Source organism: Anticarsia gemmatalis, chromosome 13 (assembly GCF_050436995.1).
Source record: "Anticarsia gemmatalis isolate Benzon Research Colony breed Stoneville strain chromosome 13, ilAntGemm2 primary, whole genome shotgun sequence".
Classification (NCBI taxonomy): domain Eukaryota; kingdom Metazoa; phylum Arthropoda; class Insecta; order Lepidoptera; family Erebidae; genus Anticarsia; species Anticarsia gemmatalis.
Window position 1 is genome coordinate 5,816,147 of NC_134757.1, and position 22,624 is coordinate 5,838,770.

The window sequence follows — 22,624 nt, forward strand, 5'->3', positions numbered from 1 at the left end:
GCTTACTTCTAAATAATATTAGAAATTATTCTCTTTTTGAAAGGTGCAATTTATAAATCACAGGTTTATTACAAGATTTGAATCAGACTGTTATGAGGTAGTCGTTAAATGTTCTGCGTTGTACAGAACACTTCCCGATTTCTATAAGAGGCGACTCGGCCTTCACGTTCGTTACAATACACTACGTAGGCCCGCACATTTTGCATATTCTTTAACTTGTTAATAAGTCTCACTACACCCATAATACTTATTCACAAGCTAATACATATTGTTATAATTCATATTGTTCTGCGAATGTCGTAATCGTCCGATTCGAATTAGCCGATTATCGTTCGAGCGTAAAGTTGAACTGTTTTGAAAAACCTGCAAAACATGTTTTTGCAAATAAATTATGGATATAAAAATCAATCGTATTATTTAATAAACTATAAGTCAAACAAAATGTTCTACACAGATTACTAATATACTGTAATTATATAGCGGAAGTTCGAATTCACGATAATTTTAATTGCCATATCACAATTAATGACTGTTAGAGACATGTGCTTATAAAGTGGTACTTTAATTCATAGATAGGACACGACTTACCACTTAGTTTTGACTTCCTGCTTATTTCTAACACTGTTTCTATTGTCAATATTGAATTCTATTTGTTTTAAATGACTATTTCCGCAAGAAGAATTCTTCCCCTCGGCGCTAGGACAAAACATACGAGACTCGGAGTTATTTTGTAGACCCCTCTTAAATGTGTTCAGTCACCCTGTCTGTGTTTATCTCAGTCGTCAATGGCGCAATGAACGGCGCTTTTCGGCCAGCACAATGTCCTTATTAATATGTTGAACTTTTTGACTTTAAACACTAGCGAGCAGTGACTATTACCGATTCTAGATTCTAGGCAAAGTTATAGTATAGAGAAATTACTTGCACGATACGTTTAACATAGACATTACGTAAATTAACATAGATATGTAAAGTGATAAGGTAGATTAACCATTACAAGATTATTGTTTACTTAGTTATGAATATTAAGTCTTATTTTGCGCAGTAGTAGGTACAGTCTAGCATGTAATCTTGAGACTTGTGAACGTGGAGCTCTGAACAATCAAAAAAGATGTCATAGTAGTATTACGCTGTAAAATTGGAATACTAATAGAGTCCGTATATCGTAAAACTATAAATTTGATTGCAACGACGAGGCTTGAATCACTGTTTTTCTCTGTGTTTTAAGTATTCATAATTAATAATGATAGAGCCTACAGTAAATAATTGCCATAATGATATGTAAAACATAATAATTATTTTTTTACACTTAAAGTTGGAGATTACATAAATATCAAACACCACTGAATATTTGCACGTATTGTTTCATTCTTTGTAGCAGTACATACATTAGTGCTGTCTCTTATTTGTAACGCAAAAGAATATTATATTCTTAAGAGCAAAAATATAAACGGCAAAACATGGATGTCTGATATATTCCTTCCTGCTTTTTCTTCAATATACATCAGTCGAGATGTTAATATGAAACAATTTGAAGGTTGTCCAGTAAATAATAACTACGGCATTAAGACAAACTTTGTATAAATAATTTTATTTCTTGTGCAATATCTTGTAAATAAACAATAGTAGGTATCGGTGATTACGAGCATTCCTGCTACTAACCTTTTGGTAATGGTTAAGTGTTGTCATTATTATATAGAAAACATTGAATTAATTATTGTTTATTAACCAGTAATTGACAAGATCAATAAAGAGTAGACAGACCGAGAACAGCCCCATAGAAACTCTAGACCAGCAAGTTTTTTTTCAGAAATACCTTTGCTCTATTCTTTCTATCTCTATGAAGCAGTTTAGTTTTTTCTCAAGCAGGAAAACATATTTTTTGTGTATAGTCATTAGCAGTTTGGACCTGTCTTACCGCTCTGATACCCGTCTTAACTCCCGGTGAAAAAATGTAGCCTTTTCCTTGTTCGTAACTTTGTATCTTAAACGCATAACAAACGCATCTTTCATGACAATGTTTTTTTGATTTGCTATTTACTTTGTAATTTGTTTTGTATAATTAGGGCGAAACATTGAATATTAAAATATGATAAATAATATCTACTACCTGTACCTTTGTAAGTACACCGCTACGCACATAATATATTAGGCATTTTGTTCACGCTTCCGGGCTCACGTAGTAGTAGACATTCATGGAGCGTTGAACTCTTTTGTACGACAATATTCGGTGAATATTAGTAACTCATTGGACATTTAACTACTTATTTACAACAAGCGTATCTTAATATTTAATGGTAATTTGATAATCTCATCCTAAATCAAAAATTATTTGTTTTTAGTTAGACTTCCTAAGTGTTACCTGCGTCGAACTTATGGCGTGGGTAAAGTATGTGCCAAAGTCATTATTATTTATCAACATATTAAATACAGAAATTCTTAATGCAAACGAGTCAACGCGTAGCACGTCTTGTCACATTCCAATTCCGCGTTTTCAGCGCCTGACGCCAAAACCACCGGCGATTCCTTCAATCAGTGCTAATAATCACATCGTTGCTCGCGAAATCTGTGCATTTCCTCGGTTTTAATATATCGGAATGGCGGCGGGGCTTCGGTCGGCGGCAGCGAGCGGCGTGGAGCCGCGTGGAGCAGTGTGACAAAGGCGCCCGCTCTGGCCGCACGTCCGCGCCGCCACGCCGCTCCACGCGTCAGTGCTCACGTACCGCGCGAACTCGCGTACGATGACGACTGCTCCCCGGAGCCTGTGGACACGCGCTCGCTTTCTACGCTCCAACGGTACAGAGCCGACACCGATCTGAGCCGTTATACTGACATGTTTACTCCGCCACTGTTTACTATAACATGAATAAAGTTTTTCTCAGCTGTCGACATTAACGCGATCGTGTGAATGCGCACCGGCTGAAGGATTGCGAAACTGTACAAGTGAAGTTTAAAAATACATTGGCACTAGTGCGAAGTGACGTACGGTCGAGATGTGTGCGTGCAGCAAGTTTTGCGACTTCTGGAAGAACTCATGCGGAGCAGGTGAGCCATCCTCAGACCACTTTCTAACTGCCTGCCGTCGTCAGGCCCACCCTATTCCTTTCTAAACTGCGGCTACAACAGCAAAAAGTTAACAAAACGTGTTTGATATTATAAAGTGAAATCGAAACGCAAACGACGATCAGATGATGTTCATTTCAGAGACAAACGAATTGATTGAATAAGAAAATTGACACAATTAATAGGTGCCAACATTCATAGTGGACGTGAAACTGTTTGGACTCTTTGTATGTTATTGTATACAGCTCTATCAAAATATAAAGTTGCAAAGAGTCATACAACTGCAACTAACTTTCAGATAACAAGAAAGTTTTAGTAATACATCTCTACATAGAGACATACATACATCTCTACTTGCCACTCAAGCAACTCGCTAATCTAATAAACATAATAACAACAAACCTGTATGATTGTATAATTCTATTAACTATGAGTTATTGGATACTCCAGGCCCGCATAGATACAACACATTAGCTGGAGGTTAATGCTGTCTAATAAATGAAACATGAAAAACAGATCAATTTGCATCAAACATTTCCAATATGAGTGTTATCGAAGAATGTAAACAAGTGAGGCTGCCAAGGCAATAATGATGAGGGCATCACTACACAGCACACAGTAGACACTCGACCAGCGAAACAATAACAATGTGTTGCTACGTATGTACCAGCAACACACTCCTTGTACCCGAATGTCGAAAGGTAGAGTCGGAACTAAGGTGTGTCAGTCTAGTCAGTACCAGAAGTTGTTGCGAGAGCCGACACCGTCTAGGGTCACACATTTCACAAGCCGAAATCCAAGACCACGTCACGATCGATCGCTATCACAATCATTTAAATAAGCTCCGACTATACGATTAATATCCGGGTTTTGCTTCGGAAGGATTTGGCTGAGAGAATGTAAACTCAAGGTTGCCTACGTCATGAATGTCTCCAAAGTACTGGTTATGGTGCACTTCTACATACGACGTATAATATGTTGTATCAAGCTGATTTATTCAATATACGTTTTTCCCGCTGTTATCCGATGCATCTTGTGACACCTTGACACTCTTACCATGCGAACGGTAATCTAATATGAATTACAATATTCTATTTTCCCACCGACATTTTGCTAGTTTCGCAATGCGAACAATGAGACAGGATAAGGCATGGTATTGGTACTGATTCAGTAATGAACCTCCTTTTGAGACATAGTTTAATGTCAGCCCAATTCTTTGTGTGCTTGCGAAATCCAATTCTCGATTCATGTCAGTCGTTGTTATCTAGCCTCTCTTTAACCTTGATTGTCTAAAGTTATCCCGCACAATAGCTATTGACTAGGTACTTAAAAAATATCTGTGCAATCGAGTAGAACGAGCCGATCTTCTAATTTATGTAAGTCATTATGCGTGGGATTACCCCGCACGTAAATCTAATTAGAAGGTAATTTAATTATATTTATGTTATATTTGAAATAAATATCGCAGCGTCGGATATACTTTGAATTAATATGTTGGGTGTTTCGTTGCCATAGAAATGTAATATGTTAATGTAACTTAGTTTGTATCACGAAAGTAAGGTCAAGATTATTTTTTAGTAATCATTGTATACTGGCTTCCTCCGCGGTTTCGCTTGGGCAGCCATCGGAATCGAGAACGAAATATGGCTGTCACGATTTATGATTTTTTGTCTGTTCGCACAGCTCTAACACTTTTATAAATTAAAATATTTGTGGATTTAGGAATGTTGAGTTACTGCCTCATTTCAGAATAATTCGTCTTGATATTGGTTAGGGTGTACATTGCACATCATTATTTACCAACCAGACATGTTTGACAATAGTGATGTTTTTCTATTGTTATATACATGTCTGGTAACTACAGTTACCGATAAAATTAATCCACAGGTGAATTAAGAAGCATTCATATTTATATTACAAGAAACAATCATTTCATACACGAGTCATGTATTGTATTATGTTCTATACGTAAAGTTCTTTACAGCATTTATATTACCTTTAAATCGACTCGCATGCCTCTAACACATTTAGTTATAACTTATAACGGTTGCCGTTATAAAAAGAACACCACTTAACCTTCAAATTTTAACACGGCCGTCTCGGTTAGTTCTCATAAACAAGATTAATTTAAAAATCAGTAGCTCTGTGGTAAACCTTCGACCAGTTACTTTATACTGGTTTAAAATAACTAAAAATGTCGACTGAGGACATGCAGTACAACATTCTTGGACAAAGTACACAGGTTATAATTACAAGCTTGATATTTTCTGTTAATTAAATAAAAGTTGACGGCCTAAAGTATAAAGTAACTTTAGAAATCGTATATATTGAGAAGAGGTAAAATAACAAAAGAATTGATGCTGCTTTGATATGCAACTAAAAATCTTAAACCAGCTCTATTAATTTTATTAACAATGTTGTTGAATACCACTTTTAATATATTCAAGAGCCAAGTCTAGATACAAGTTTCTTGTAAACATATTTATTTATAGAAACATATAAAAGGAAATAATTAAAATGTTAAAATCAAGTTTACAACTTCAACATGCCGTTTCTCTGCAGCGTTAATAAAACTCAAAATCATAATATTTTTAATTTATACCATCACTAGAATATTCTCGATACACTTTTGAAATACGTTGCTTATATAGCTATAGAAGTCTTTATGAATTAATTAACCTAAAAGAAGAATACGTTTATTGTTCTATGTCTTTATACGAGACCTAATTATCTTTTGATTACCGTTATGATTGTACCTAACAATTACAGTATGACGTCTCACACACGGCCCACGGCCCACTTATTTATAAATAACGTGAGAAAATTGCAATTATTCATCTTCGGACTATGTGAAAATGCACATCGAAACATTGTTTGCATAAATCAATGGAGTCTTTTTCCCTATAATACACAAATAGTAACATCAAGTACAGGTCGTTGTCACAGGTAGTTGTCTCGCTACACATGACATATTGATAGGACGTTTTGTAATAATGCATTATACTTGTGTTATCGTCGTTTTGTACATTTATAGCGTTTTTCCTGCATACGGCCAAGTTAAGATGTTTATAAAGACGATGAAATCATAGCTGTATTACGAAGCGGAAAGGTTTTGTTTGTTAGGAATCCGAACAAATAGTTTTTCGTTTGATCAGGTGCCTCACAACATCAACCGTCCGTTTATTATACATTGTATTAAATATGCTTGTACAGCTAAAATGAAACAATAAACCATCCAATAGGTGTCCTTCAGGTCACAACAGTAGGGTCCCTATTCCTTCCACTTAAATAATAATATACCAATAATAATGAGAGTGAGTTAATTGCATACAAATATTTATGAAACATATGTTTACCCACTCATAAATAATAATATGTATATGATATAATTCAATATCAATATTTTTAGTTAAACAGCCATATTTGAAATCAATGCTTTATTAACGGTCTGTGTTACATTAGCAGTTAATTCAAGACACCAATTGAAAAATAATGTTATCTGTAGATATGCTCTTATAAATAAAAACTAGGTTACTATCATTCTAAGCCACATTAATATTGCACACCAGCAACAACCTGTGGTACATGCCGCTCTATAAATCATACGCTGTAAATGATAGTTAATGTATCGATGGTGGTCAATTTATCAACTCTAGGTGCAGACTTTCCGGAAAGTGGGTCGTTCACGTAATGCGTAAGGCAATTATTTTCCTCGGCTAATCTCCATGTCGAAGGAGGCTCAGCTTTGTTTACTGGATGCGGTAACATTCAAGCATGTTAGGCATAAAATTGTACAATGCCAGCAGCCTGGACGTGCTCAGAATCAATTATCTTTGTTAGTTTCTTGTTAGATTATTCAACATGTTTTAAACAATGTTACGTGTCCATTACAAGACTAGCTAAAACATAAACAACTTTTTTGTTTGTTTTTATACTTTGATTTTCTCTACCTACCGAGTCTGGGTGATTTTTATGTACAAGTTTTTAAAAGTATTTTTATGTATTCTTCCTTTTATCATAACTTAAAGGTGGTGTCTAACATTTGATTATATTAATTTCTAAGTTAAAATAATCACCAAACCGTTATAATTTTAATAAAAATGCTGGCATCAACAAATAAAAGATTATTGTTTTCATAATTTGTTACATTGCATCATTGTCCTGATTGCAATTGAAGGGCCTTGCAAACTGTACCGAGGTTCTTATCACTTTTAATTGCGCTGTAATTTACGAAATATTTTGTAGTAATGTCAGTTGCATATCCGATAATCGTAGAATACATTTAACACCACCACAATAACACACCGCGACTTTGACAAAAAACGGAAGGTTATTGAAATCATTCAAGGCGCCAATAACCTACTAATCAGTAATTACCTTACAGCGACCTTTTTGTTTTTACTTAGCTTAATAAGTAGCGGAACTACGTAGGTGTTTCAACAACAGAAGGCAATATGTGGCAAGTGGCCGCTTCCATTTCTGTTATTTTGATATCTTGCCAAACTTTCCAAACATTCGTGACAACGCACCTAACAGTCCTGAATTCAAAATATCTTACCCTCAATTACGCATCGGTTATGTTTACGAAATTAGGTGATATAAGGACGTCTTATTCAATGACATTTTCTTTCGAAGATCGCAGTTTCCACAATTTATGTAAGGTTATTTTCTTCATTTCAACATCGTAACGAAATTGCCTTTCATCCTGACTGTGTCTTCAAGGTAGATTTTTGATTCTTTATTAATCTCTATTTTCCTAAAAATCTTGTAAAGCCGTTCAAAGCCATTTACCACAGTCATTTTTCTCACCACCATCAGACAGCATCTAAAAATGTTGTCTTTTAATTATCTGCAGTGTAACAATCTCAACTAGGTAATTATAAACGAAATAAAATTCCACTATTTACAAACCTGTTTTGCAAATTCAAGACAAATATCTCAGAGATAATTTGAATACCCGTCTTTCGTCATGTTTGATCTTATTGTTCCTTCACAAAGATAATGATAAGGACTAGGTCTCTGTTTGATATGGAATTAATTATCTAGGTAACGTATTTTCCTTCTAGATCATAATATTATGTTCAGATAACGAACCGTCTTTTGAAAAAAACAATCTAACTTCCCCGCAAAATATGAGGAAAATGTTACACTGCAGTTGAAATACAACGGGTTTAAATACCACTGTTATTTACTGTCACATAAATAAAACCACACACATATAAGCCTGTGTCTACTAACCAAAAGCCAAGGCTTTATCGAGTACGTCGCTTCACTTGCTATTTACCTATTGCAGTGTGACATTGACTATCTTATCCGATTGAGTGACATCACCGGTGGCTTGTCCTACCTACTAAAACGCTATTAGTTCGGCAAACACTTCAAGACATGCAGTTGGTTTTAATTTGTGTCAAGATGCATTTTCAATAAAGATAGCTCGAAAATCTCCAATAACTCATTCCATTTGATTTAGTTTAGTTATACTAAAACGTACAAAAGTTACGATTATGGAACTGTTGGCTGAACAAATTCATAATTTTCAATAACTCTATGATCTTGGTGCCAAGTCTCAGTTCCTAACGTCTTATACGAATATTTAGGGAGCAGGAAATTGGTAGTTTACTAATATTCTGTTGTTCCCAACAAATTCTCTTTTATTTTGTTCTGCGGTTTATACTCCATACATAATCGATGAAATTCCGTAGTAAATTACCACATTTACCTCAACCAGTCGTCTTCCATCTTTGAGAAATTGAAAAACAAACATTTTAATGTAAAAGTTAACAACAATTTATGGCAGTTACAAAAGTATCATCATGATTCGTTTTGGGAAACACTTTCCCGTAAAATTTCAATTCGGTACAATGAATCGTATATTTCGTTTGATTGATGATTTTAGTTATAATCAACATTTAAACGAAATAAATATTGACGAAGAAAGGTTTTAGTTACTCCAATAAAATGTCATTTACCTGTTTAGTTTTAGGAAATAGTTTTAAAAAACAATATGTTCTTGGAAGATAGAAACAAGACAACACATAGTTGCTGTCAATCTGACGTAAAAGGAAACTCATGGAATAAGATCCTGTAGGAATAATATCCGCATCATGTAATATTCATACCGGTGCGTGGGAAACAGCACGTTTTATAGAAATACTAGATGTTGTTTACGACTTATTTTTTTGCCGGACATTTATTTTACACAACTAATGGTTGCGCCTCAGCCCTCATGAAATCTTGAAAACAAGGATATATGCTTAATTTTCTCAGGAAAACCTGAGGTATAATCAATCAGAGTAACTCGATTTCATCTATTCAGATTTCGGGCAAAGTTACTTTCGTATTTATAATACAAAATACTGTAGTCACCTAAGAACTTTCAACGTGACGGAACTATGTTGTGTCTACTAACACAAATATAAGACCCCACAAGCTGAAAATTTCCATAATTACTATTAAAACATGGATTAGAAAATCCAAGATTATTATCAAACGGTTTCACTGGGCCTTGATTCTGATCTCAATCGTTATCTTTATTACTTTAGTGTCGCCATTATTTACAATTATGTCAAAGCAATCGTAATGAGGATACCTAACAAGTATTTACTTAGATTATGATATGCTTTATAATATTTGAACGCCTCTAATTTTGTATAGTTTTATTTAAAAAGGCTTTGAACTTTATATACCTCCATGGAGCTTGTTGCCAGTTGTTTTTTTATACTAAAAATAACAGAATCTTAAGAAATAAATGATTATGTGAAGCCATGAGTCGAACTTGACTGATGTACTCCGTACAATAATAAACCTTTATTTATCAAAGCCAACACAATGCAAGCAAAGTAACCTTTCGTGTCAGTTTTAATTACATGATTTTTACAAGCACAGGGTTGCGCTTCAATAGTTCGTTATAATTATCGCTTTGAATGCTTAAATGAGTGTCGTCACTGTTATTATTTCTGATCAAGTGCAATCGGTCACAGACGATCGGTTCGTTCGAAATCGTCACCAAGAAAGATTCATTCGATACGCTAAGGTCGCTAAGTCTTCGACCGAACACAAACTGCATGTTTGATTTGACTTTTTAAAACTTATCAGATTCAAATAAAAAAAAACAATATGTTAATCTCTGCATGGTGTACAAAAACTGGTCGGACCGGCTTCCGATGACGTCACGTACACTTGTAAGGTACGATTTAATTATTTCAAAAGACCATAAATTGTAAAACGAGTTTTACTACAACCACGTTTCAGGAAGTAAATTTTCAAGGCGATCGATGTGTTTAAAGAAAATATCAAAGTTGTGTTTTATTCGACTGACGATTATAAGGAATTCATTTACTTTATATTTTACAGCGCTTTTTATAGAACAATATTTTCACGCTTGGAATTCTTTGTTAATTATTTAAATACTACTTTACATAATAATTGCACCAGACTAGTGTTTAACACTGTATGTAGATACAGTAATTACATATATTATTATAATTATAAGTATCTAAACCTAAACATATTACATAATTATGCTATAAGGACCAGCTTTTCTAGAGTTTTATTTTCTTGCAACATTAAAATTATCCTTCTTTCTTATTTATTCCCACGACATTTTTATGAAACGTTATCCATGCTATGAGTTACTTACACTGTCTTCTTATCACCTAAGGTTAGCATCATAATTACATTCGCATAATTAGCAATGAGCAATTGATAATATCATGCAGGAAAATCTCGAATGACCGCTCATCAGACACATAGCTCTATGAAGGTTGATACATGTGATAAAATTGTTCCATTCATTAGATAAAACAATACATTGTTTGTACTAGAGGACAAGCAGAATGCCTGAGGTTGTTTGCAACGTTCTTATCATACTTCATGGAGCATTTTGATTGTTATATAACAATTTGATTAGCTTCAATGCCACGTGGTCTAGAATCAAGACTATTAATTGAGAGTCAAGTACCACGCGGTCAGTGGATGCAAACTTTGTCAGCTGCCATTTTATTAATATTGCACGAAATCGAGTTCCTTAATGACATGATATTGTGAAGGTGAACCGCGTCATCTGAATCGGGCGCGAGTTCCGTAAGATGAATAAAAACAATGTGCTCATTTAGAAACGATTTGAAGCGAATATAAAATCACTCACATTAACATTTTTAGTCAAATTACACAAATAGTTGCATTATTCCTTCCAACAGGAATATTCATTGCCACGCCTGCATTTCTCTCGTCTTTCAGTGCCTAGTCACTCATTTGTCAAGAACCCGGTAGAGCCAAATCCTACAGCGAATATTTTATTTTATTAAAAATATGTTGTAAGAAACCTGCGTCTTATTTGTGTCGTAAAAATAAATATCTTAATATCGTTTCGCATGGTATTCAAATCGCGAGTTTAAATTAGCTTAGGAGTTACTAAATATTAGTAAGTGTGCGATGTATAAGATATTGTAAAAGAAATCTGGACGATGTAAAAGCATTAAGAACGGTCGAGTTAGTACGTGCGTGCGTAGGAAACATGCGCTCGACGATGCATCTGTCTGACCCACGACCTAGTCTACTTAACTGCACTAAATTACTGTAATAGGCTCCATACCGTTTGACGTTGACAACGATAAATGAAAAATTAAGTCAAGGATCCATCAGCTTTCATTTTATTTATCGATGTTACAAGAACAATGAGTGCAGACAAAAAATCTGCTTTGTGAAGAAACATCCGATAAATTGACTATTGAGTCATTAATTAACTGTTTCTTTTAATTGCCTAATTCATTGACTGTTCTAGATCGAGAGAAAATAAGATTTAGGCTAGGTTTTATAATATTCCGGTAAAAAATGTCGTTAGAGTAGGTAAGATACATATTTAGCTTTATATTGAAAGTCTAGACAGCGACGCGACCTTTTTTGCTTATTCACATTAAAATGTTAATCAGTATTTTCTCTAAATGTAACAAAACAAATGAGCATATTTGCATAAATTAGGATACACGGATACATTCTTTAAGTTAACCGTTGCTTTCTGCTTACTCGTTTCAACCCTCAATTAAGCTAATGTAATATTCAAATGATATATAATCCAAACTCAGCACCATTGTGGGTGGGACCGATTCGCCCATTCTTTACAACCTGCCACCGATTTAGAGGCCACGTCTTCAATTAACGAACTCAACAAATCGATTCCTCTATTATGTCTCACCACACTTTGACACCTTACGATTTCTTAGTAGGTATTGAATTTCTAAGACGCAATTCTGCTATGTCGTATTTACAGTAATTTTCGTATTCCGTAATATTTACCGGTAACTAGAATACCATACTTACATAGGGGTATTAATAACGGCAATAGTACGAATGTTGCAAACTGTTTTTACCATTTTTTTGTGCAAGAACGCAAGGTGTGTTTCATTTATTACTGACGAATCAGGACAAACTAATGAGTAACACGTGTTTACTTGATTTCCAAACCAGGATACCTAAGGGATTTACCAACAGGAAACTTTTAGTAAATATATAGTATTTTTTATGAGTATGTCCTGAATATGGTAATACTATATATTATATCTATTAAAATTACTTCACTGAAGCCAATAGTGAAGTACTAAATCCGGATTTTGTTGTGTTCCCAGTAATTAGCTCTTCAAAGTTAAAATAGATCGCCCCTAATAAATATCGTTCAGTACAAACTTTAGATATACAAGCATCCTAGACATAAGATTGTACGAATTTAAATTAAATGACCGTCGTAAACACCTTATATAAAATCAGTATATTGAATTTGGGCTTCTCATCTCTCTTAAACCTTTTTAAATGAATGTCATTTCGTTTGACGAGTGCATTATCAAAGGCTTTTAACTCCCATTAATTGCTCCTTGGTAACCTTTCACGGCGAGGAAAGAAGGGCAACGGGGGAACTACAATGGCTCAAAAGGCCATTGTGTGGCACACCTTTATCGGATTATTATATTTTCTGTCGTTAGCCTTATCAACGGCGAGAAAAAAATAAAATTTCCACTTAGCGAGGTGGTAAAGTTAGGCAATTAAACACCAATGAACTGTTGACTTAAGATTTCAAGTTTCGCTCTTGCCGTTTTCTCTTTTAAATTAAAAGTAAAATGTATTTGAACACATAAAAAGTGGTTTAAGGTTAGTTTTTTTACCGTTATATTTTTTGGCAACATAAAGTAACTTTTAGACGTAATATTTATCAACGCTAGACGAAGAACAGGGTATTTAGAACGCATCACAGTAATGCGTAAAAAACGTGACATGTCCATTTCACCATGAATACGGTTTATGGTGTTTACTGTCAGTTTATAAACCCAATTTAGGTCAACATTCACACGACCTGACCCCGTCCTCATCTCGTAACGTCCCGCGTAGAATTTTCTACATCAATAATAAATCAATTTGCTATCATTATTCTAATCTTAGCTACCATACAACTGAAAAATGTAAGGCACATATCAATTTAGTCAAGCCATCATCATTTTTTTGCACAACTTTCTATTTTTTCTTTTTAACTGTGCGTACGATTAAGGTCGAAAGTAAAACGGAAAAAATATTACGTTAGTTGTTTTATTACTTAGCGGGATAAACGTTTAAACTACAAAAAACTGGAAGATATTGACATGCAACGAGAAAACATGTTTCATGAATTTTTTTAGCACAAAGAATACATGCATAGTAATAGTTAATGAATGACAATGTCACATAATAACTACTTACGATATACGACCTTACCTTCTTGTAGCTATACATGCAACCTTCAAATACGTTGCGGTTTTTGGGTGGTAACTATTGTCGAAATACTTCCTATTCTTAGGCATACTACGTTTTTTATTGCATTCAGCCATTTTATTTGTACCTTTTATCATGCGAATAAAGACCAACGGCAAAATACAACCTACTTTACTTGAAGATATTGTATTTTCATCTGTAAACCTGAGTTCATGGATGTGCTTTTATTAGAATGTAGAGCAGTATTCGTTGTTTTACTTTGCAGTACCTACGTAGATCTTCAACAAGAATATGTACAATATAATTAATGTAATTAAAGTAACAATCACTCTAATAGTTCATATGGTTCATATATACGTGCAGTAAACAAATAAAAGTCTTTTATAGTTTCATGTGCCATGGCCCAATATAATCTCCCGATGAAAAGTCGCGATTATTAAAAAACTCAATGTTTGCGTGTAGTTAATTTATTGTATTTCGTGCAATCACACATCGTACTGATAACGTCGCGTGGTAACGGATCATTAAAACAATATTATAATTTACTGTCACTTAAATCCTTTGTTGTATAATACTGGTATACGGCTTCATTGTGTGAAGCTAATTAAATTAATCAGCGTTTAAGAAGTAATTTGTATTCGCATAAGTATAGTACTTGTCTATATACTAATGGATATTTAAGTATATCATTAGCATAACCACATTCGGAATTTTACATAAAAAAATAAGAACATATAAGTTTATTTATTGTTGGAATACTAAACTAATAGATTTGTGTTTTGTTCATTAGTAGGATAAAACTTAACTTGGAATGTCCAAATGAAAATTGAAATAAACAGGAACAACTGAACCTAAATAATTTCAGTCTATATATTGTACATAAAAGCGTGATAAAAATCACTATAACTATGATTTTAAATGCCGTGCTTTTAACGTCTAAGTAAAAGAAACACATTGACGTGTTAATGCGTCTGTCGTTCGTGCTTCTACACAAGTTACTACCATTACCCATACATCATGCAAATGCCGGGAGTCAAACAAGTGATCGATGGATTACTCCACTTTATGCATACATTTTTAATGAGACATGCTATCGATTGACCTGACGTCTCACATTCAGCTATAGACAGACAGACGTGGGTGAAAGAATCTCCCTGTCGTTACGTGACCGACAGCCCAATGTTAATTACTTAAAGGTTAACTGTACTTTAATTGAGTACATTTTAGACATTCTAATTCAGGTATTGGGAAAGTGACACAGTACAATTTCTTTGTGGATTGTGGGATTAGAGTCAACTGTCAAAAACTTGTTAATTTTTAACTTCACAGTTCATGCTCGTCATTTAGATATCTATCAGATCTACGAATTAGGTAACTCAGAATCAACCAATATAAACACCGATTTCAATTATATAAAAGGCTGGAATAACAAAATGAAGGAATAATTACTTGTGGCTTTTCTTTGTAATGGTTTTTGGTTTACACGCACTCACTGAGTATTATATCATCAGAATATGGGCTGTTCTCCAACAATGGCTGTAGTAACTAGACGTAACTGGATTCTATTTCCCTACGTAAGTTCATAATGTTTGCGTGGACAGAGTCTGGCCGTTAAACACGCATTGTTCTTTTACCATTAATTCTTAGTACACGCAACGCGAATGGCCACGGGTGAAATCTGCACGTGTGTCAACAGATTTCTACTACATAAGAATTAATTAATATACAAAGGTTGTGCAATAAGTAACCATAGTTTTTTTCTTTAACCAATGTAGCTAAACGAACAGCAATTGATATGCTAATCTCTTGAAAACAGCCACATTTTCTCCTCTACGTATTTTAACGAAATTTCGATTGCGGTTTCCCGAACAGTTGGCTTTCAACTCACCAAATAGTTCATTGATTTTGTGGCTTACTTCCAACAGCTGATGATACTACTTAGTGTTTGGAACGTAAGTTATGTTAGTGAAACTTGTTCCTATCATGACGTTCAGTGCCGATATCATACTAGCAATTCCAATACGTAGAATAACTAGAAATTCAAGTATCCAGTTGATACGTGATTATCATACTAATGAAAAGTATATATAAATTGTAAAATGTATATTTGTAGGTGCTGTACGTCTTTTAATGGCGCGCTAACTACACGTCGACCCGGCCATTATAAGGTCAATATTTGACAGCTCAATTATTAGATCCTCTTTCTAATCTGTGATCTGTACGGCATTATATGTAGTCATTCACTTTCGCATATCAAACACCAATTACATTCATATTCGTGTTCTCAATTCAATCTTCAACCTCATTTTCATATTAAAGTTGAATTATGAGATCTTAATGACTCCCACGATTTGCTGCAAGCGATTCACGTGGGCCGACCTTATCTAGCACATAAATATTGTACACTACTTTGTATATCTTTACTGGTACTATCCGGAATCTACTAAACTAGGATCAAAGATGGTTAGACTAAGATAATGCCTATTCGGACAAATTTTGGTGAATGCCCGGTATTTATATGACATTATCTATACTTATAATATCTAGAATATTAAGCGAATTACTATACATATTCCTATTGCCCTCTCGACCTGTTAACTAGGTTATTTGTATTTCTTCAATCCAATCTACAATTTTCATTTCATTTCAACCCAAAACTGAACAATCTAATGCAGTCCACTGCTGTTACTCTTGCGACTAGCTATCTGTTGATAAGTTTGACTTGTCATATGAACTAGAGATATGTAGTTCCTTGCTGCATTTTGTTTATTGATAAATTATTTTATTTCCATAAAACTGGGTCAGCGGAACAAACTCAAGCAACAATACGCTCTTTCTATCACCAACCACAAAAGTTAGACACCTACCTGCAATTTTTATAGCCGCATTTCCATTAGCACCGATTTCCAAGTAGAATGATACTTCCAAAATGCTTTACTCGGCGCGAGAAAATTGAAACGTATTTGCATATTGACTTTGACATCGACGTAAACTCGCTAATTCGTGTGGGGGGCTTTAACCTCATATTTGTTATAAAAAAGAAAGAGAAAAACAACATAAAACCATAATAGAATGACCTAAATGTCAACTGGCGAGTGTATCTGTATGAAGTCATTAACACCGGTCAGAAATAGAGACGAGCCCGAGTTGGACGGCGCACAGCATCTGTAGGTGTGTCTCACGTATTAACACAACAAATATCTCATTGTAGCTGCTCCAAGTGCCCATAATGATACTCCTCTTATCATTTTTGGATTGCGTTACTCGCCTTTATGTAGAAGCTAGAAGTTTCCATGTGATTATCGTGCCAAGTCAGTTACGACTGCCACTTTTACCTGGATGGATACAACACTGTCATTTAGACTAGGAACATTAGCATTTCCCTACAAAGTCCACCAACACGGCGATCATGACTCAAAGAAAAGCAACACCGAAATTAATCAGAATTATACTTGAATGTTGGAAGTCAATTTGGGTTCTAGAAACATCATAAAAGTCAATACAGACTGGAATACCCGTTACCTATTACGTAAATACTTTTATTCCCATCGCTGTCGCCATCACAAGCCACTAATTACTATACAAACAATAATTTAAGAATGTGTTGACGTTCATTGTGGTACGAAGCAGATATGAATGTTTGACCAAAACAAGTGCAGCTATTGAGTGGGTTTCGTATCTATAAATGTTTGTTTATAGTTGAATACGCGTTGTTTATTTGAAGATATTCAGACAGGTCTCTATTTGGTATACTGTTTGTGGTAGCATTACAATTCAGCATTACTTTAAGGAACATTTCAACAACCTATGCGTAAACTTTATATATGTACATTTTTTCTTTAATAATATGTATATCGCTATCATATTTGATCGCTTGCATTCAATGCTCCCCGTCGCCTTGACCAGGTTTTCTGGCCATCGTAACATCCCACGCTACGCATTCCGATTCTTTAAAAATAGTTTATATAATGTATAATATTTGCCTTCTAACATAGCAAAGAATTAGCGAGATACTGTTTGCATTATTAGGAAATACTCCACGCGTGTATGCTTCAATCTAATTTATTTTGTTAGGATCTAGCCAACGCGTACCATCTGAGTAGCAAAGCAATTATCTTTAATTTATACGATGTTGAATAAGATGATTTTCCTTATTTCATTAGTTCGCAATGCAGAGCACAGATAGCCATACATATTAAGAAGATCTGCGCATATCAAATTTGTAACATTACGATGCGATGGTGTACATAAAATATTAAACAAATAACAATATTGTTAAGGCTAGATATCAAACAAGGATAATCAAATAAAGTAAAGCCAGCGAATATTATAAAAACTAGTTATTACGTTTCAAACTGTAGAAATCAGAATTAGTTCCACCAGATTATTGTACCTTATAAGTGCATGAACGCGTGTATTTCACGAATGACTCACATGCTGTTGTTCTGCTTTTATCAAAACGTAAGATGACGATGATGAAAGCAAATATTTACGGCTGGACTCAAATTGCTCCTTATTTTCAAAACACGTTTATTCTATGTATTCTTCCATGTAAGTATATTACGCGTAGAAGATGCTTTTATTAATCTAAATCTTAATGTAAATAAGCAAAGCAAAACACAATAATGTTATAGTCAATATTTATGAGGCCAGAAGGTAAGCGGATGTTTCCCCTATCATTATAATAACACTACGACGAAAATCATATAAATCGATTTAGCTGCTTAGCTGCGAAAGTATCACAGACAGATCGACTTAGGAATGCTTACGATTGCATCCACCAATAAGAATATTTTTACTCCCAGATGAGAGATCAAAAGTAAGATTTAAGTGGCTTTAATTTATATAAATATGAACTCTACCGAATGTCACGAGGCTACGGACGTTACAGTTAATTAAACTCAATCTGGGATGAAAATCTCGCAATGAACCTGACCATTAACACCAAGGATAACTAAGACAAGCCTCTTCCGAGAATATCTACAACGTTTCATATCCATACTAATATTATAAATGCGAAAGTAACTCTGTCTGTCTGTCTGTCTGTCTGTCTGTCTGTCTGTCTGTCTGTCTGCTACTCAATCACGCCTAAACTACTGAACCAATTTGCATGAAATTTGGTATGGAGATATTTTGATACCCGAGAAAGGACAAAGGCTACTTTTTACCCCGGGAAAATGACGCATTTTCCGGGAAAATTAAGGTGGCGAACTAAGTCGCGAATAATCAATTTATAATGACAATTGAATCAACAAAATTCCGTTGTCATGGCAACTGTTTTAATGACGGATATGCCTTAGCGCGACTTCGTTATGTTAGGAGATATAAATAATTTTGAGAATATTTTTGTGAAAAAAAGCATATTTTATATCATCACGCTACGACCAATAGGAGCAGAGTAACAGTAAAAAGTGTTATAAAAACGTGGAAAATTCTGACCCATTCTCTCTAATGTGACGCAAGCGAAGTTGCGCGGGTCAGCTAGTTAAAAAATATTTTCCTCAATGACTCGGAACAGTAGTTTGGGAAACCACATTTTTTGAACTCGAATTTGATTATCGTTTTACCATTACAGGAACCGGTTCTCTTACTGTGGGTACGACAAAATATGTTTTGGTGAAATCTTAAAATCGTTATTGTTATTACGCAATATTAAAAAACACATTGCCTTATTAATTATCACGAAAAAGTCAAAATACTAAATTATTCACGTTTAATACCCTAAAAGGATAGGTAGAAATATTATAAATCTAGTTATTTGGCAATTCAATATGACCGTGAATTTGTTGAGACTAGACATCACAAATTCTTCCGAATCGGTGTTTTTAAATTCTTGAGAAATAATGTATAGATTTGTTGACTTTTCCTTAAAAATGTTGCAAGACATGGGGATAATATGTATGACATTTTTACGGAAAAATATTTCTTTACGTCCATTGAATAAAAACTAAAGTATTGAAAACCCACTGAGTAAACCTTTGTATAAGTTACATAAACAGGAAAACAACCTCATAATCGTCATTATTATGCATAATCACCTAATACAAAGACGCCTGATTACTAGCCAATGAGGTCATACGTAAAAATATAGATCTTATTAAGTTATTAACGGCAGATTGAATAGGAAAACTTAACTTACAATGTCGTAACGTTTTTGAAGCTACTTTTTACAAGTCTCTTGGATGATATGCTCGTTTAATACCGCAGGATTCTTTCGAAGTCTACAAGACTACGTACCTTATTTACTTCAACTTTAGGATTCTCGTGTTCCTTATACCAATTCCTATTAGTATTGGAGTTTCGTGGTCAGCACTGGCGCATGGGCTGATGACGTCATAGAACGTACTAGTCATACCCCAGCTCATAACTTTCTATCACATGACGCTGATACGAAGTTAATATCGCGCGATTATATTTTTGAAAGTGACAGAAGTAAAAAGTATGTTCTTACTTACTCATACAAACGGGAGGTACGAACGAAATGGTGGTAATTTTAGGTTCCAATTTGGCTAATGTGTTATTAGAATATTCTATTAGATATCTTAGGTAATCGTTAGTAGCATTCCGGCGATTAAGTGCATGGATAATGCCATTTAATTTAGAAAAATACGCTTAACATAAATGCAGGCAATACTCTTCAATCCAAGACCTAAGAGGTAAACCTATCTGGAAAAACAGGACTAAGTGAAAAAAATACGTTATTTTCCTAGTATTAAACATATGAGACATGTAATTTACACCAGGTATGCTGTACTATACTATACTATATTATATGCTTGTAGGAGTATCGTATACGTGACCAACAGCATGAAGGATTCTCGAGACTCGAAGAAAATTACGATCTTGCTATAATTCCCCCGCACACTGAGATAAAAGTTATCATTAAAATTGGTTTAACCTTAACATAGTATACGGGAAATCCCATTGACGCTAAAGTATTACAAAATATAAACATATGAAACATCTTTTCCAGTTACATAGTTTAGGAGATTTAATATTCGTCATATTACTATTTATATCACACAATCTATTTACGTAAAAATTTAGATATTTTCTTAATATCATCAAAATATATTTATTTTTCGAGAAAAGTTATTTGAAGATGGAAGTATCGACCCTTGTATGAATGTATATACCTATGTTTAGATTTATTTTCATTCTTAAAACAGAATTATAACTATATATTTGTACGATGTCTATAAATAAATTATAACTAATACATTTTATGGTAAATAATGTGCGTCCGTATTAAGACGATTTTTCACGTTTAATTTGTACCTGTATGACGGCTGTAACTAATGTTATTAAGAGCGCTATGCGGGCTATGCCACACACAAATATTATGATAATAATACGTAAGTAGTTAACACAGATAATAATTACTAATTAGGCGCATGGCTGATAAATTACTTATGTAAAGGTCAGTAATTGATATAATTGTCCAGTTGAATATAAGACTTCCAAAAATGTGACGTAATGAATCGTAAGTTGGGGTGACAATGCGTCATGTGGTGCGCGGCTCGTAGCGGCCAGGCGGCTACGTCACAGCTCATTGCCAGCTGTCGCTCGTACAAATGTGGTGGTAGATGGCACACGCCTCCATACGTATACCGCGCCTCGTCACAACCGGTCGCCGTCAACGTCTACACTCGTTATCATTGCATTTACTGATAACTGACTGAACTTAAGTGCTTAACTACTTACCTACATATCGTTATATTAGTTATTCAATATTTCGCCGGCAGTTATTTTGAAATTGACATCATCACAGTTCTTGAGTGAAGTGTTTGTGATTGTGAAGAGCATTACCGGTTTTGGATCTCAACTTATTTTTAACAGCAACAGGTATTTTTTGGTTTTACTTTTTATTGATTCTGTATGTTCTAGACTGCCTCGTTTTAAATATCGTTATTCATATAAATTTTACTAAAATATCATTCGTATTGACCACTAATTGAATCTACAATGAGGTGATGACCATTAATTGGTTAGCTAATAAGATTATTCAACACTGAATTAGGATAGTTGACTCAAGCTCATAAGGTATCTTTTTTCTCGGGGTTTCTATATTATAGGATAGATGAGTATTAGATTTATTCGAATAGGTATTGTTTATAAGTATTTGATCGCAGGATTGTCCAACATTCGTTACGTCTACCGGTTTTCTTGCTACTCTGCTTAATGTTTCTTAGAACACAACATGATTCATGTACGCTATTGTAAAAATCTCACCCACAACTTGGCTCGTGATCCGGTAATATTTAAATAACGGTCAATTCTACGCGATCACGGATCTAGTCTACCCCATTACCTACATTTGTTGTGCAACATCAAATTACAATAATGTTGATCCCTAGTCATTCTCCCTTTAAACCATAACAGTTGCGATCATTATCATGTTGAAGCTTTTGTTTCTCAGCCTAAATATGGTAATGATCAACATACGTAGGCACATCGAGACAAATGGAACACAAATGATGCCAAAAAGGAACGTTCTGGTAGTTAGTTACTATGTAGAGTTAATTGTGATTCCATTTTAGTTGTAAATATTAAATATTCGCCCAACTGCCGTGTCACATTGTCATGGTACCAGCAACTTTGTTTTATAATTAACACTTCTACGAGCATCTATATTCGAATCCGTCCTCTCCAAAATGCCTATAAAGGAAGCCTTAATTTTCACACTGCTTATTTGAGATTTTCAAAATAGAAAATGTGTACAATTACAATTTGAATCTTTTGCACCCGTTATCAGTGGTCATAAAGTATAGAAGCACACTTCAATCGCTGCGAAAACCAAAACAAAATCACAAGTTACGCAATAACT

General features: G+C 34.3%; 1 protein-coding gene across 5 annotated transcripts in view; it reads left to right on the forward strand.

The window, feature by feature from the left end:
• Positions 1 to 22,624, forward strand: part of LOC142978036 (uncharacterized) — a 57,124-nt gene that overhangs the window by 19,475 nt on the left and 15,025 nt on the right. Inside the window, exon 1 of one of the 5 annotated variants that reach the window (XM_076122260.1) lies at positions 2,644 to 3,045. The exons of 3 other annotated variants lie outside the window; for them this stretch is intronic. In XM_076122260.1, coding sequence (XP_075978375.1) covers positions 2,994 to 3,045 — 52 coding nt within the window. In that variant the 5' untranslated portion in view covers positions 2,644 to 2,993. Of the gene's footprint in view, positions 1 to 2,643; positions 3,046 to 21,400; positions 21,643 to 22,624 lie in introns of those variants that run through there. One more of the 5 variants, XM_076122261.1, reaches the window with a different exon arrangement.